General features: G+C 36.4%; 1 protein-coding gene across 1 annotated transcript in view; it reads right to left on the bottom strand.

Moving 5' to 3' along the window:
- The window catches only part of MSH2 (mutS homolog 2), an 85,136-nt gene that overhangs the window by 68,467 nt on the left and 2,793 nt on the right, over positions 1 to 13,876 (bottom strand). Inside the window, exons 2-6 of the mRNA XM_005686575.3 lie at positions 9,743 to 9,897; positions 6,189 to 6,467; positions 5,205 to 5,351; positions 2,510 to 2,659; positions 1,770 to 1,903 (exon numbers count right to left, since the gene is read on the bottom strand). Of these exons, the coding sequence (XP_005686632.2) occupies positions 1,770 to 1,903; positions 2,510 to 2,659; positions 5,205 to 5,351; positions 6,189 to 6,467; positions 9,743 to 9,897 (865 nt within the window). The remainder of the gene's footprint in view (positions 1 to 1,769; positions 1,904 to 2,509; positions 2,660 to 5,204; positions 5,352 to 6,188; positions 6,468 to 9,742; positions 9,898 to 13,876) is intronic.

Raw genomic sequence — 13,876 nt, 5'->3', positions numbered from 1 at the left:
AGAATCCGATTAAGACCGGTTGGTTGCTCCCAGGGCAAGCGTTGGCAATTCACACAGAGTACAGTAAGAAATGTGTCCCTGCTGCTGTGCAGAGGCCCTGAGGAAGCGAGTCCTGGGAAACCGGGAAATAAGAGCAAGAAACTCGGCACTGTATCTCCTTCTGTTCCGTTTCACATTTGACTTATGGAAATGTAGTCAGTCACAAATAATTAAAATAAAAACCTGTAAACTGCCTTAATTACTTGCAAATATCCAATCCTTCCTATTTCTTATTTGGTTACTAAATCCCACTCTTCTCCAGCAAACCTGGCTTCAGGAAGTTACCTTAGCATTTCAACTTCCATATTTTCAATGATATGTCAACTTACCCACAATTTGCTGACTTCATGAGTTATTTTTATTGCAAGACCCTTTAGAATCTACAGGATCAATGCTTAGCTTGGTAATTATCTGCAGTGTCTTATGATACTGATCAACTATTTTACGTTTGCCTGGCATATATATAGTCCCAAATAGTCAAGGGATCATCATGCTTTTTGTATACCATCAGAATTCAGTAGGTAGTCAACAAATTCTTGAACAATTTGACAAGATCAAATCCATAAAATTACTGACTTTCTTTTACCTATTCTGGCAATATATCTTAATTTACCAAACTGAAAATGTTAGGTATACAATAAGGTCATTGAAATAACCTAATTATTGAAAAAGGTAAAGTATATCCAGTCAATAAAATATTATGAATTTACAAAAAGTACTGAATATGAACATAAAACAGAAACACTAAAAAATGCTTATGTAATAAAAGCACAAGTGGGAAAATACTAGGATACAAAACTATATTAGGATTACAACTGTGTTTTTAAAAACTATCAAAGATTAAGAGTGAACTATAGAAAATTATTTTACTTATATGCAGTTCAAAAACAGGTACAACTAATTAATCTATGAGGCTAGAAAGACAATTATTACCCTTGAAGTGAAGAGAGGCAATAACTCTAAGGATAACTGATAAGGGTTTTGGGGATGCTAGTTATGTTGTTTCCTGACTTGTATGTTGTTACCAAGATATTAATTTTGTGAAAACCCATCAAACTGCACCTTTAGGATTTGCGCTTTTATGTGTATTACACGTCATTTAAGTTTTAAACCTTATATCTAAAACAAAAGATAAAAATAAAACAGACTCCAATGCTACTCACATTATATGCAGCAGCATTAAATCGTTTTTTATTTCCTCAATTTTACAGATTTTCTGAAATATGTTTAGGCTGCCTTAAATTTTTTCTAGAATAAAGAGTTAGTGCTTCCTTTGTGCCAGAAATTGTTCAAAGTACTTTAAATACATGAAATCATCTAATCCTCATAGCAACCCTAAGAAGGAGGTGTGTTACCATTGTCATTTTAAAAGGGAAGAAACTGCCACCCAGAGGCTCAATAATACCCAATATAACACAGCACCTAAGTGGAAGAGCTCAATATGAACCAAGGTAAACTAGCTCCAAAGCTCAAATGCTGAGACGTTATACCTACACCACCTCTCTAATAAAAGTTTACCTTTTTACAGTGAAGGGTAAAAAAACATAATGAAGAAAATAAGTTAATCAATCTAAATCACCACTACTCCACTACTTTATTAACTTTCTGTGCAGTTAGATGCAAAAATACAGGTGCCAAATTGCATGTTGTAATAAGTGGTATAAGCATATGGAGTGACTGGAAGTTACTTAAGAGTTTACAAAAGTGTACACTTTTTTTTTTTAATATACCTCTCTTCTATTCTGTTCTTGTCCATAAGAGGCTGCTTAATCCACTGGTTAACCAGCCTTTGTCCTTGAGGGGTTTTGCATTTATTCAGCAATGCGGCCAGAGACTGAGAGCCAGAAGTATCTTCAACAGAACCCTAGTAAACAAAAATAAAACAGGAAAGCGGCAGGCTCATTAGTGACCTTGCTAAGCCATGAAAAAGGATTAGTTAATTTTGGAACAAGAACACTAACATTGGGTACTCTCTGATAGTCCAATGATTACAAGTCTAAGCTTTCAGTGCCAAAGGCCTGGGTTCAATCCTTGCTTGGGGAATTAAAATCACACAAGACTCATGGGAAAAAAAAAAAACAAAAAACCTCTTTACTCCCCAAACTTGTGACAACACAAAACTTAACATTCTTCAAATATTAAACTGAAATGTACACAGAAGCTCCTTATCTGAAAATCAGACTTTTACCGTATTAATCTCATTTTTTGCTGTATATTTTCCCCCAAAACAATAACACTTTATAATTACTGCAGTTTTAGATATAAAACTTAAAATATAAGTTTTTAAAACTGCTGTTAATACATAATTTACTCATAAAGTCAGGACAAATTATATAGTTTGCAATTAGAAACATATAGTAATTCAAAACTATTTAAGCATAATAATATTTCAAAATATTTAAGCTCCTTATTAAAAGTCTTATATTCTATATATAAAAGCAAATATTTTTAACGGATGTATTTTTTTTACCTGGAAAAGGTTAAGGGCTCTCACTGCTGCAATATCCAATTTCATGTACTGGCTGAAGTCAAAAGTAGTCAGTTCAAACTGTCCAAAGTTTGAGTCATCTGATAAGAGTTCTAAAAATTTGATTACTGCAGACAAGGAAGAAACTGCAACCTAAGATTAAGAATTTAAAACAAAAGATGGCTATCACTAGAATTCTAGAGATTTAAAAAAGAAAAACAAATGGGAATATGAAAATAAATTTCAAACACTATCATTTTTCCTGGTATTTTTTTCCCAATTCAAACCAAGAAAATCAGACAAAGTTTAAATAAACCTTTTTAAGCCTAGAAAATAATCTTAAGGAAGTGAAAACTTACTGTAATAGCAACACTATTTATTATAGCCAAAAGGAGAAATTATGCTACTGTCCACCAAGAGTGAAAAGGGTAAAGCCTGGCATATTCACACTACGGAATACTAAAGATATAAGCACAAACAATCCACAACACGTGACAGCACAGATTACCTCACAAACATGATACTGAATAAAGGAAATCACAAGAGCACAATCTTTATGAGTCCATTTATATAAACTACAAAAATAGATCAAACTAATTCATACTGTCAGAGGTACTAATGGAGGTTAACAACTGGAAGAAAACATAAAGAGGGTCTTATGATCCCGGTACTATTCTGTTTCATAGGTGCTGGTTATGTGGGTATTTATAATTCATAAAAATTTAGTTATACACTTATGATACATATACTTCCTTGTATATATATTTAAATAACTGTCTATATTACTACTATAACAATAACATAAAGAGGCTAAGGACATTAAACTGATAGCCCAATGAAAAGTCTACTTATATTTGGTACCAAATTCATTGTGAAGGTGCATATGTTTCCTAATTGACAACACAGTCATCTATCTGCCTCTGCCAAATATATAAGAATCCCCTGTTATGTCACCGTCAGGGACAGATGGCAACAATTTTTAGTGGCCCTAAGACGCTTGTGTGCATGGTCAGTTGCTTAGTCATGTCTGCCTCTTTGCAACCCCACAGACTGTAGCCCACCAGGCTCCTCTGGCCATGGGATTATCCTGGCAAGAATATTGCTGTATATTTTCCCCCAAAACAACAACACTTTATAATTACTGCAGTTTTAGACATAAAACTTAAAATATAAGTTTTTAAAACTGCTGTTAATACACAATTTACTCATAAAGTCAGGACAAATTATATTTATATAGTTTGCAATTAGAAAAATATAGTTGCCCTTTCCTCCTCCAGGGGCTCTTCCCACCCAGGGATCAAACCTGAGTCTCCTGCACTGGCAAATGGATTCTTTATCACTGAGCCACCTGGGAAACCCTCAGTAGCATCTTCCAATTTTCAACACTACAGTAATTTTCTCTAATACAGCTTTTCCTTGACTTACGAGGTACATGCCAATAAGCCTATCATAAATGGAAAATGCATTTAATACTGTTAACCTACCGAACATCATAGCTTAGCCTCATCTGCCTTAAATGTGCTCAGAACACGTTAGCCTATAGTTGGGCAAAATCATCTAACAAAAAGCCTACTTTATAATATAGTTTAATAACTCAAAATTTACTGAACACTGTACTGAAAGCAGAAAACAGAATGGTTCTGTGGGTACCACATGGCGGTAAGTGTATCAGCTATTAAACCCTGTGATCCCACGGCTGACTGAGCTGCTGCTCGCTGCCCAGCAACACAAGAAAGCTGCACCCAATACTGCTAGTCCAGGAAAAGGTCAAGATTCAAAGTATAGTTTCTACTGAATTAATATCACTTTTGCACCATTATAAAGTCAAAAAAAAAAATCGTTAGTTGAACCATAAGTCAGGGAATGTCTGTACTGGGATTATTACTCATACACAATGCCTTTTCATTCTGTCACACAAAGAAAGTAAAACAGATAAACTTAGTTTAATGACTGTAAAATCATGATAGTAATAATAGTCTCAGTTTATTCTGGTTTGAAGTCAATTTTGAAAATTATAAGTAGCTATAACTCGCTCTTATTTAAATATACAAATTTTTATTTTAACTTGTCAGTGATCCACTGACATAACCATTTGAAATAACCATTCAAAGAGGTTTCTAATATTTTACATAAAAATATAACTCCCAAACCATACTTTCCTCAAAGATTTGAAAAATTGAAAATAAACTTCAACCATTGTTTGCATGTTCATATCTAACACTGAACACAATCAGTGCCAATTTTTGAGCCAAACTGTTTAAATGTAACATTTATTTTGCAATTATTATGCACTGTGTATATTTCCATCCTTTTTACTTTCTAATCTCCACAACAATCCTTTAAGACATAATGAAGCTGAAGTAATTTATTTAAAACCTCACAGCTCCTATATTATAAAACTTTAATAGTACCAACTATGCTATCTCACCTACTTAGCTGACAGTAATCAGGCTTTCTGGTGAAACCAGTAAAACAATAATCTCTTCCTCACCCCAAGGATATATGTTGTGTAAATATAATGAAGTTGTATTTAAGATTATGTTTGAATTTTTCTAGTCATTTTCACAAACTTCATCACAGATTAAAATAAGCTTAAAAATCAGTGATCCATTTTAGGCTTTGAAATACAGATGACAGAAGCACCACCCTTCTAAAACATCACTATTTAGGGGTAAATTCACATGTGTAATCCACATACCTGGTTCTCCATTTCTGGCAAGACAGCACTATTCATCTGTTCTCCCTTCTTGCCTTTCAACAACCGGTTGAGGTCCTGATAAATATCTTTCGTGGAAAAGTCAGCTCTTTTTCTTTCTGTAATCAAAATTCCTCCTCTCTGAATAACCTATTTTACAAGAAATATTTTAAATTACTAGGAGAAAAGCAATACAGAAAGTTGTGCCACTGACAAATATAAAGTAACAACAGTTTAATAAACAGCTTATTAACCCACATTATATTGTTACACAACAATACATGCAAGAAAATGTTGGTAACATGTATTTAAAAAATCTATAAATAAAATTTTTGTGGAAATTCAAAATTAGGCTTACATGAAGCTTTCAAAAAATAGTCTCAGTAGTAAAAACTATTAAAAGAATAATACTTGGGGAAAGTTACCTAGATATATTTATGCTAAAAATGCCCATCACAGATTTGCTAACTCTCAAGTAGTTCTTCTCATATTTGAGGCTCATAAGAAGAAAAGAATCCTTAAAAATCTAAAATAAAAAACCAGATACATATACAAACAACAAAAATCAGAACTTTGTTAAAATTAAAGAATCAGAAAAATAAGAGTCTAAAGATCTACTCAAACTATTAAGAAATAAATAATCCTGAAGAACTGGATCTTATCTGTTACATCCATGCTAAATATGGGCATAGTTTTTTACTTTTAAAGGCCCGACATCACCTCTCCCCACCCTGCATCCCTCAGCTGTGAAAGCACTTCTTTTATAAATTGTGATCCCTTTAAGATGACATTCAGTTCAGAAGGAAAGAGAGGAAGGGGGGAGGGGGAAATGACCTGAGGGAGAACAAGTCCTAATAAAGATACAAAGTTTCTGTCAAAATATTGAAATGGTTTGACTTTTACAATTTTTCTTAAATAAAACAGCATCATGTTACTTTAGAGGCATTCCCAGCCTTGGACTCTCTATCATAGACTCCACTCCCTTACCTGCCTCAGTTTCCCCATGTCTCCAGCAGTCTCCCCTCCTGGTATAACACACTCCTTTGGTCCAATCTGAATCAGGAGAGCCTCCAGATTGGAGAACTGATCGTTATCGGGGAACTCACACAGTCCCAGCTTCCTCTGTGTGGCGTCAACATACCCAACTCCAACCTGTCTTTGACCATCAACTGTAGACATTTTAACGCCCACAACACCAATGGAAGCAGACATATCGTTGTTACCAAAGAGAATATCTTCAAACTGAGAAAGATTACCTGGAGAGGCCTAAGCAAAAATAAAGAGAAACTAAGAAACTGTTCAATGTACTTTAATATTTCACTAGCAAACAAAAATTACCCAACCTAGATGGATTTTATTAACAAAACATTTTCTTACCAAACAGAAAATTACTTATAACCATGTATTCCAATTAATATTACCATATTTTCTATAAACTATCCTCCCTAATTTTCCCTAAGAACACTTGGGCACATCTCAAAACATCAGTATCAAAAGTGATTTTCAAAAAAAAAAAGTGATTTTCAGTTTGAAATGTGGCAGCTAGGTTTACACTCACTCATTCATCAAGGAACCCAAAGAGATAACCCTCTCAATGGTATGCTTACATTTCTACACTCTGCCATACTACCTATTGGTTACACGTATCGGAATTTTCACTGAGTAGTTATACACATATCGCATTATTAGCTTAAATATTAACCTTGGATAGTCATCTCTCTATATCAATATATTTGTAAAATACAGATTGTTCTAGAACAGTGTTTCCAAATAAAGGGTCTTTGACCTATTTTCAATATTTCAAAAAGATTACAAATCTCTTTAAGAATATACTAGGTAACTAAAGGGCTTTTTTCTTTGCTTTTGGCTCTACTTGTGTCAAGTCGGTGGGTTACAGCAGTTCAACATGATCAGAAGCTGAGAGCTGCCTGTTAACATGAGGCATTTCCGGGGCAACTGACAGACCACAGTATGAAAACTGACACAGTCAGAAACAGTACAAATGAGCAGTGACAACCAAACTTAGGCAATCCGTAACCATCAATAGGTCTTGGATGTCTTTAGCATCATAACAGTATCTTTTCACAATATGGTTCTGAATATACTGTAACTCTGTATGAATCGATTAAAATCTGGATCAAAAATGAAACGGAGGGACTTCCCCGGTAGTCCAGTGGTTAAGACTCTGAGCTTCCAGCACAGGAAGCTTGGGTTCAATCCCTAGCCAGGGATCCTGAATGCCTCACAGCCCAGGCCCAAAGAAGAAAATGTTATGGAAAACTGTTATCTGATACCTAAATTTAAGAGCACTGATTCACTCACAAACATATTTTCACATACATGCTTCAGATTTACACACAAGTTATGAAGCATATCTTTAAAAAACCTTCAAAAGTGAACCAGTAGCTAATAAAAATTGAGTTTTGGACAGTACTAGATGGCACTAAGACCCCTTCCTGCTCTGAACATACTACTGAGAACACAGGGAAAAAGTCATTCACAGGGACTTCCCCGATGATCCAGAGGTTAAGACTCCAAGCTTCCACTGCCAGTGACACCAGTCTGATCCCTAGTCAGGGAAATAAGGTCACACACGCCACTTGGTGTGGACAAAAGTTAAAAAAAAAAAGTCACAGAAGTCAACTACCCTAAATATCACTAATACTTTACAACAAAATCAATAAGCTAAAAATTAAGATATATCAACTTTAGCAGCTTGTAAATCTGAACTTCTTAAAATGTCAGAATGAAGATACTACATTTTAACCTGATCAAGATACACACTTAAAGCCCTCCCCCCGCCCCGCCCCAATCTAAAAGCTAGGAGTTAAAAACAATTCATCTAAAAGAATTCTGATGACACAAAGGAGTGAGGCATGATGAGCTGATAAAACAGTTAATCACCTAAATTCATGATTCCACATTTTGGTGTTGTTACTAACTGAGCTCTGTGAAGAGTGAGATAGAAAAACATCATGTTTTGGTACCCTCAATTTTCTATTAAAATCTTTCAAGATGTAGGATAATACTTTAAGTCCCACTTTTCTCAGTAAAGTAGCAATGAAAATTCTAAGGAAACTCCATCATAACATGTGTGTGTGTGCGCACTCACGCTCAGTCATGCTCAACTCTTGGTGACACTATGGACTCTAGCCCACCAGGCTCCTCATCCATGGGATTTTCCAGGCAAGAATACAGGACTAGGTTGCAATTTCCTCCTCCAGGGGACCATCCTGACCCAGGGATCAAACCCGATTCTCCTGCATTGGCAGCGGATTCTTAATGCTGAGCCATTGAGGATAATACTCTCAGTCCCACTTTTCTCAGTAAAGTATCACTGAAAATTCTGAGGAAACTCCATAACACAGGATGCTAAATTCTCTCAGATGTAATCTTCAGGAAATGTCTACATTTTCAAAGGCAGGGCGGGGGCGGTGGTGGTGGGAGGCAACATGGAAGGGATATTGAAGAATATTGTACTTGGGGCAGCACCAACATCACATGTTTAAATATTGTACACACAAAAACTTTCATAGGCCTTTCAGGTCAGAAAACATCTTGAAAACCTTCTAATTTTACATTTATAAAGAAACAGATACAGGAGAAGGCTGGGAAATTTGCCAACATCACCCAGAGGAGAAAAGAAATGAGATGCACCAACTGCAAGCCCAGTGCACTGTCCCCCACTTACCACATGTTTATTCCCCTGCAAGGATAAATCTCAATTCCCCAACATTTTAACCTTTATCCAGTATTTATGTGCATGTATTGGTTTAGTCACTAAGTTGTGTCCTACTCTTGCAACCTCATGGACTGAAGCCCGAACGCCTCCTCTGTCCATGGAATTCTCCAGGCAAGAATACTGGAGTGGGTTGCCATTTCCTTCTCCAGGGGATCTTCCTGACCCAGGAATTGAACCAGGGTCTCCTGCATTGCAGGTAGATCCTTTACTGACTGAGCTACGAGAAAATGTACTGTGTGTGAAGAAAAATACGACTTTACAGACTAAAAATACAGTCCTTAAATAAAACAAGCTAGCACAATCATCTCCATGAAGGCATTAGAAGCACAAGCCCTTCTAGACACACCTAGGAATATGATCAGCATTAAACAAAGTTCCAGACTTTAAAAAAATTACGGTCAAATGAAAGAGAAAGGAATACACAAAGAGCCAAATACATTACAAATGTGTATAAATGAGTTTCCCAGAACATGTTAATTTGTGTGATATTACTTCAAAACCAGTAAAAATCAAATTTTCTTTAATGCTGGCATTCAAGTTTACGTAAAAGCTATTAATTACTTGAGTTTCAGTGACAGTGACAAAGCTCAGAGTACTCATACTCATAAGGAGTTACTGCATTTCTGAATTGCTATTAAATTGTGATTTTAAAGACCACATGCTAAAGAACATTGAAGTCTCCCAAAGGATTTTACCATCACAACACCTGGGTAAAATATTAAAGCAACACAGAATCCTCTTGTGTTTTTATTTTTTCTATTCTTAAAAACACAACTAAATTTAAAAGGAAGAGAATTACCTTAAATGCCAAATACCAATCATTCTCCTTGGAGGCCTTATTTCCAGCTCTGTTCTTATAAACTTCAACTCTGTACTGACGAACTAGAAGAAGATCTTTTACAAAAGACTCAAAATTCATTTTACTAAGCACAACACTCTCCAGAGTCTTTGCTCCTAAAGAAAAATATTAAAAATACAGGTTACAGATTTCAGGATTTAAAGTCATAAGTGTTCAAGACCTAAGACAATGCCTCCCCCCAAGCTATGTTGTTTTCCCAGTAATTCATTCACTCAATAACATATCAAGCACCTATTTCATGTCCCAGAGATTCTAGTAGGTGAAGGGTATAATACGGTGGATAAATATAGCCACCTACATATCAAAATAAGAAATTAAGATTTAAAAAATGAATAAATATATATACAGCTGATGCTACTTATCTTTTTTCATCATCTGTTTTTAACAAGTTTGGATAAAAGTCTTACATAATAACTATTACAATAGTTATATATATAATAATAATATAATAGTATTTATATAATTTTTTCAGAAGGTCCATAAAATAAATTACTAATTATGATAAAATGTTCTAGGTAACATAGTTCAAAAATTGAAGATTCAAAAGGTACATCAAAAAGGAGACACTCCTTTTCACCACTGTCCTCTACACATTCAGTTTACCACCCAAGTGTTACCAGTTCACAGAATATATTTCCAAACACATTCTATGCACGCACACACAGACAAATATAAAGCACTGCTTTTTTTCCTTTTCTGTAACTCCACACTATATATACTGTTCTATATCTTTTTTAACTTTGATATAGTATTCTAAAAGATTGTTCACTAATACATAATCAGATTCTTTCTGTTACAGCTGCAACATTTCAATGACCCTCAGAAAGTTCTATAATTAATCTCTCAGTGATGGACATATACGTTTTTCCAATTTTTGTTATTACAACAGGTTACATGAATAATCTTGCATGTGCTTCATTCTCTAAACATTAGAGTGTAACTCTGAGATAAAGTCCTAAAACTGGATTTTTTCAAAGGATGATACGTGTGATTTTTATAAATATTGCCAGACTATCCCCCTTGGTTGGCTATACCAATTAACACCACCATCTGTAAAGTATAAATGCCATTTATTTTCACTATCCAGTCAACAGAGTTTTAAAACTTACTGGTCTTCATCTCATATCACTGGTTCCCAGTTGGGGAAGATCTTGCTCCCCTAGTGGCCACTATCACAGTCTGGGGGCATCTAAGTTGTCACAACTGGGGCAAGGGAGTAATAGTGGAATCTAGGAAATAGCAACCCAGTCCAGTGTTCTTGCCTGGAGAATCCCAGGGACGGGGGAGCCTGGTGGGCTGCCGTCTCTGGGGTTGCACAGAGTCGGACGCAACTGAAGCGACTTAGCAGCAGCAGCAGCAGTAGGTAGAGGAGGGGATGCTGTTAACCATGCACAGGCTAGCCCCTCACAGCAACAGATTAACTCTTTGGTCAAAAATATCAATAGTGCCAAAGTGAAGTGAAAGTGAAAATTGCTCAGTTGTGTCTGACTCTTTGTGACCCCATGGACTGTATGTCCATGGAATTCTCCAGGCCAGAATACTGGAGTGGGTAGCTGTTCCCTTCTCCAGGGGATCTTGCCAACCCAGGGATCGAACCCAGGTCTCTCACATTGCAGGCGGATTCTTTACCAGCTGAGCCACATATTACCTGATAGTCTTAGATGTATAATCTTAGATGGACTACAGAATCTCACCTTAGTTTTGATTCATAAATAACAATTTCTTTACAAAATAAAAAAAATCACTCACACCATCAAATGGAATTATAACTCAATTTTCAAATAATACAGGTAATACCAATTATTCACTTAAAGGTAATTCAGAATATACTTGTAGGGACTTCCCTGGTGGTCCAGTGGCTAAAACTAAATGTTCGCAATGCAGGGGGCCCGAGTTCACTCCCTGGTCAGGTAATTAGATCCCACATGCTGCAACTAAATAAATCCCACATGCTGCAATAAAAATCACCATTAAGATCCAGTACAGTCAAATAAATTTCAGAAATAAAACTACAGAATATATGTGCAGATTATTCTGACAAGTCTGGATCTTATGAGAGACTTAAATTTAACAGTAGATTGTATCAAGCACAAATATTAAATACAAATACAAATTAATTAAATGACACAATACAATTATTTTGTACAGCAAGACACAGCTGATACTTTCAATATCATTTTACTAGTTACATAAGCAGTGGACAAGCACCCCCGCTGTCACAGACACCCTGAAAACAGGCTCAAATCTTGCCTCTCTAAAGTTATTAGATCATTTCTTATGATCTAATCCAGGACCAGGTACAGGGACCAGGCAGGTATCAAATGAGCAGAGAAAGCCAAAGGAAGAACACAACTGACAGATGACAAATGACTTCAAATGCGGGAACTGTGACAAAATGAGGAAAGCACAAGGTAAAAGAAAAAGCTAGATGCACTAGGTCAGAGGGAGCAGCCACTGGACTCAAGCGACTGCTAATCTGCCCAGTTTCCAACTATGCAGAATTTCCAAAAAAAGCTCAAAATCTGCATGTTTTCATGAAACCACCCAATCTTTAAAATAGGCAATTAATTCAAACTTTTAAGAAAACATTATTTAGGTTGCCAGTTTTCAACTCAGCAAGTAAAACACAGCCACAGACTTCAATAGACTACCTTTCTTTACCTTGCATTTAGAAAACTAAGCTGCATGAAAATTATGTCTACTCTGAATGTTACTCCTTCAGCAAAGTCTATACTCACATTCTCAAGAAGCGTATGAGAGATCTAAGGTCTATCCAGGTTGCAATAGTCTCACTTCTCCCAATTAAGACTCACTCAGGACCAGAACCTTAGTGGAATGGTAGGCCCCATTTAAACTATTTCCTGTTTTTGCCTAGCACATAGGGTGACTACCTAATCCCACTTTGCCCAAGACTCTCCAACTTTTAGCACTGAAAGTCCAGCACCCCAGGAGCCTTCTTAGTCCCCATGCAAACCAGAACTATTGGACAACCTATTAGCTCATCCAGTTGGATACATAAGAAACATTATTTATGGTAGCTCAGAGGATCAAGAATCCGCTGCAAAGCGGGAGACATGGGTTTGATGCCTGGGTCAGGAAGATTCCCCTGGAGAAGGGAATGGGTAACCACTCCAGTACTCCTGCCTGAAGAATTCCATGGACAGAGGAACCTGGTGGGTTACAGTCCATGGGGTGGCAAAGAGTGGTATATGACTGAGCAACTAACACTACACTGAATATTATTCATATGATGAAATATTATCATAAAAAAATTTGCTCGGGGAAAGCACTGAACCACAGTCAATACAAAATTAGGAATTTCTCCCAGAGATGTTTATAAATGCCACTGTAATTATCGGTCAACAACTTCCAATAAATAGAGCAATGAGCTTCAAAACAGTTATATCATCCTTTAATTTAGAAGGCAAAACATAAAGTCCAACTCAGCAAAAACACGTCTGGGGAGAGAGGGAAAAAACACTGGTCTGGCACATAATTCAGAAACAATTCTTAAATAAGCCTAGCAGGATGTGCCAGCATACTTGTCTGGCCAGCACTGATTTGGAATTTGAATGCTTAGCACACATGAACAAGCACTCTCAGATCCACAAGCCCCAGCACTCTCTATTATTACATCTATTTGCACATCAAAGTTATCTGCCTGGCCAAGGGCGGAGGGATCCAGAGTAATCCTGTCTTTCTATAGACACACTCAACAGGAAAACACATTAACAGCACTGCCTTATTTTGGCTGTATCAAGCAGCATGAGGAATCTTAGTTCCCTGACCAGGAATCAAACCTGTGTCCTCCGCAGTGGAAGCACAGAGTTCTAACCACTGGACCACCAGGAAAGTCCCCAGTGCAGATTTCTTTAAAGTGGTGGGTGAAGAGGCAAACGAGGTGATTCCCCTCCCCCCAAGGCCTCTCACACTTCCTCCATTACTCATTTCCAGCTAGGCTGTCAAACCATCTCCAAAGATACTGTTATCCTCCAAAGATACTATTTCTCTCAAACAAGTGACACACTGATGAGGCAATGCATTTGAAGTCTTGTTTACAGATAAGCACCAGAT

Source organism: Capra hircus, chromosome 11 (genome assembly GCF_001704415.2).
Source record: "Capra hircus breed San Clemente chromosome 11, ASM170441v1, whole genome shotgun sequence".
In the NCBI taxonomy this organism is placed as follows: Eukaryota; Metazoa; Chordata; class Mammalia; order Artiodactyla; family Bovidae; genus Capra; species Capra hircus.
The sequence above is the reverse complement of the archived record's forward strand: the minus strand, read 5'-3'. Positions and strand labels throughout refer to the sequence as shown.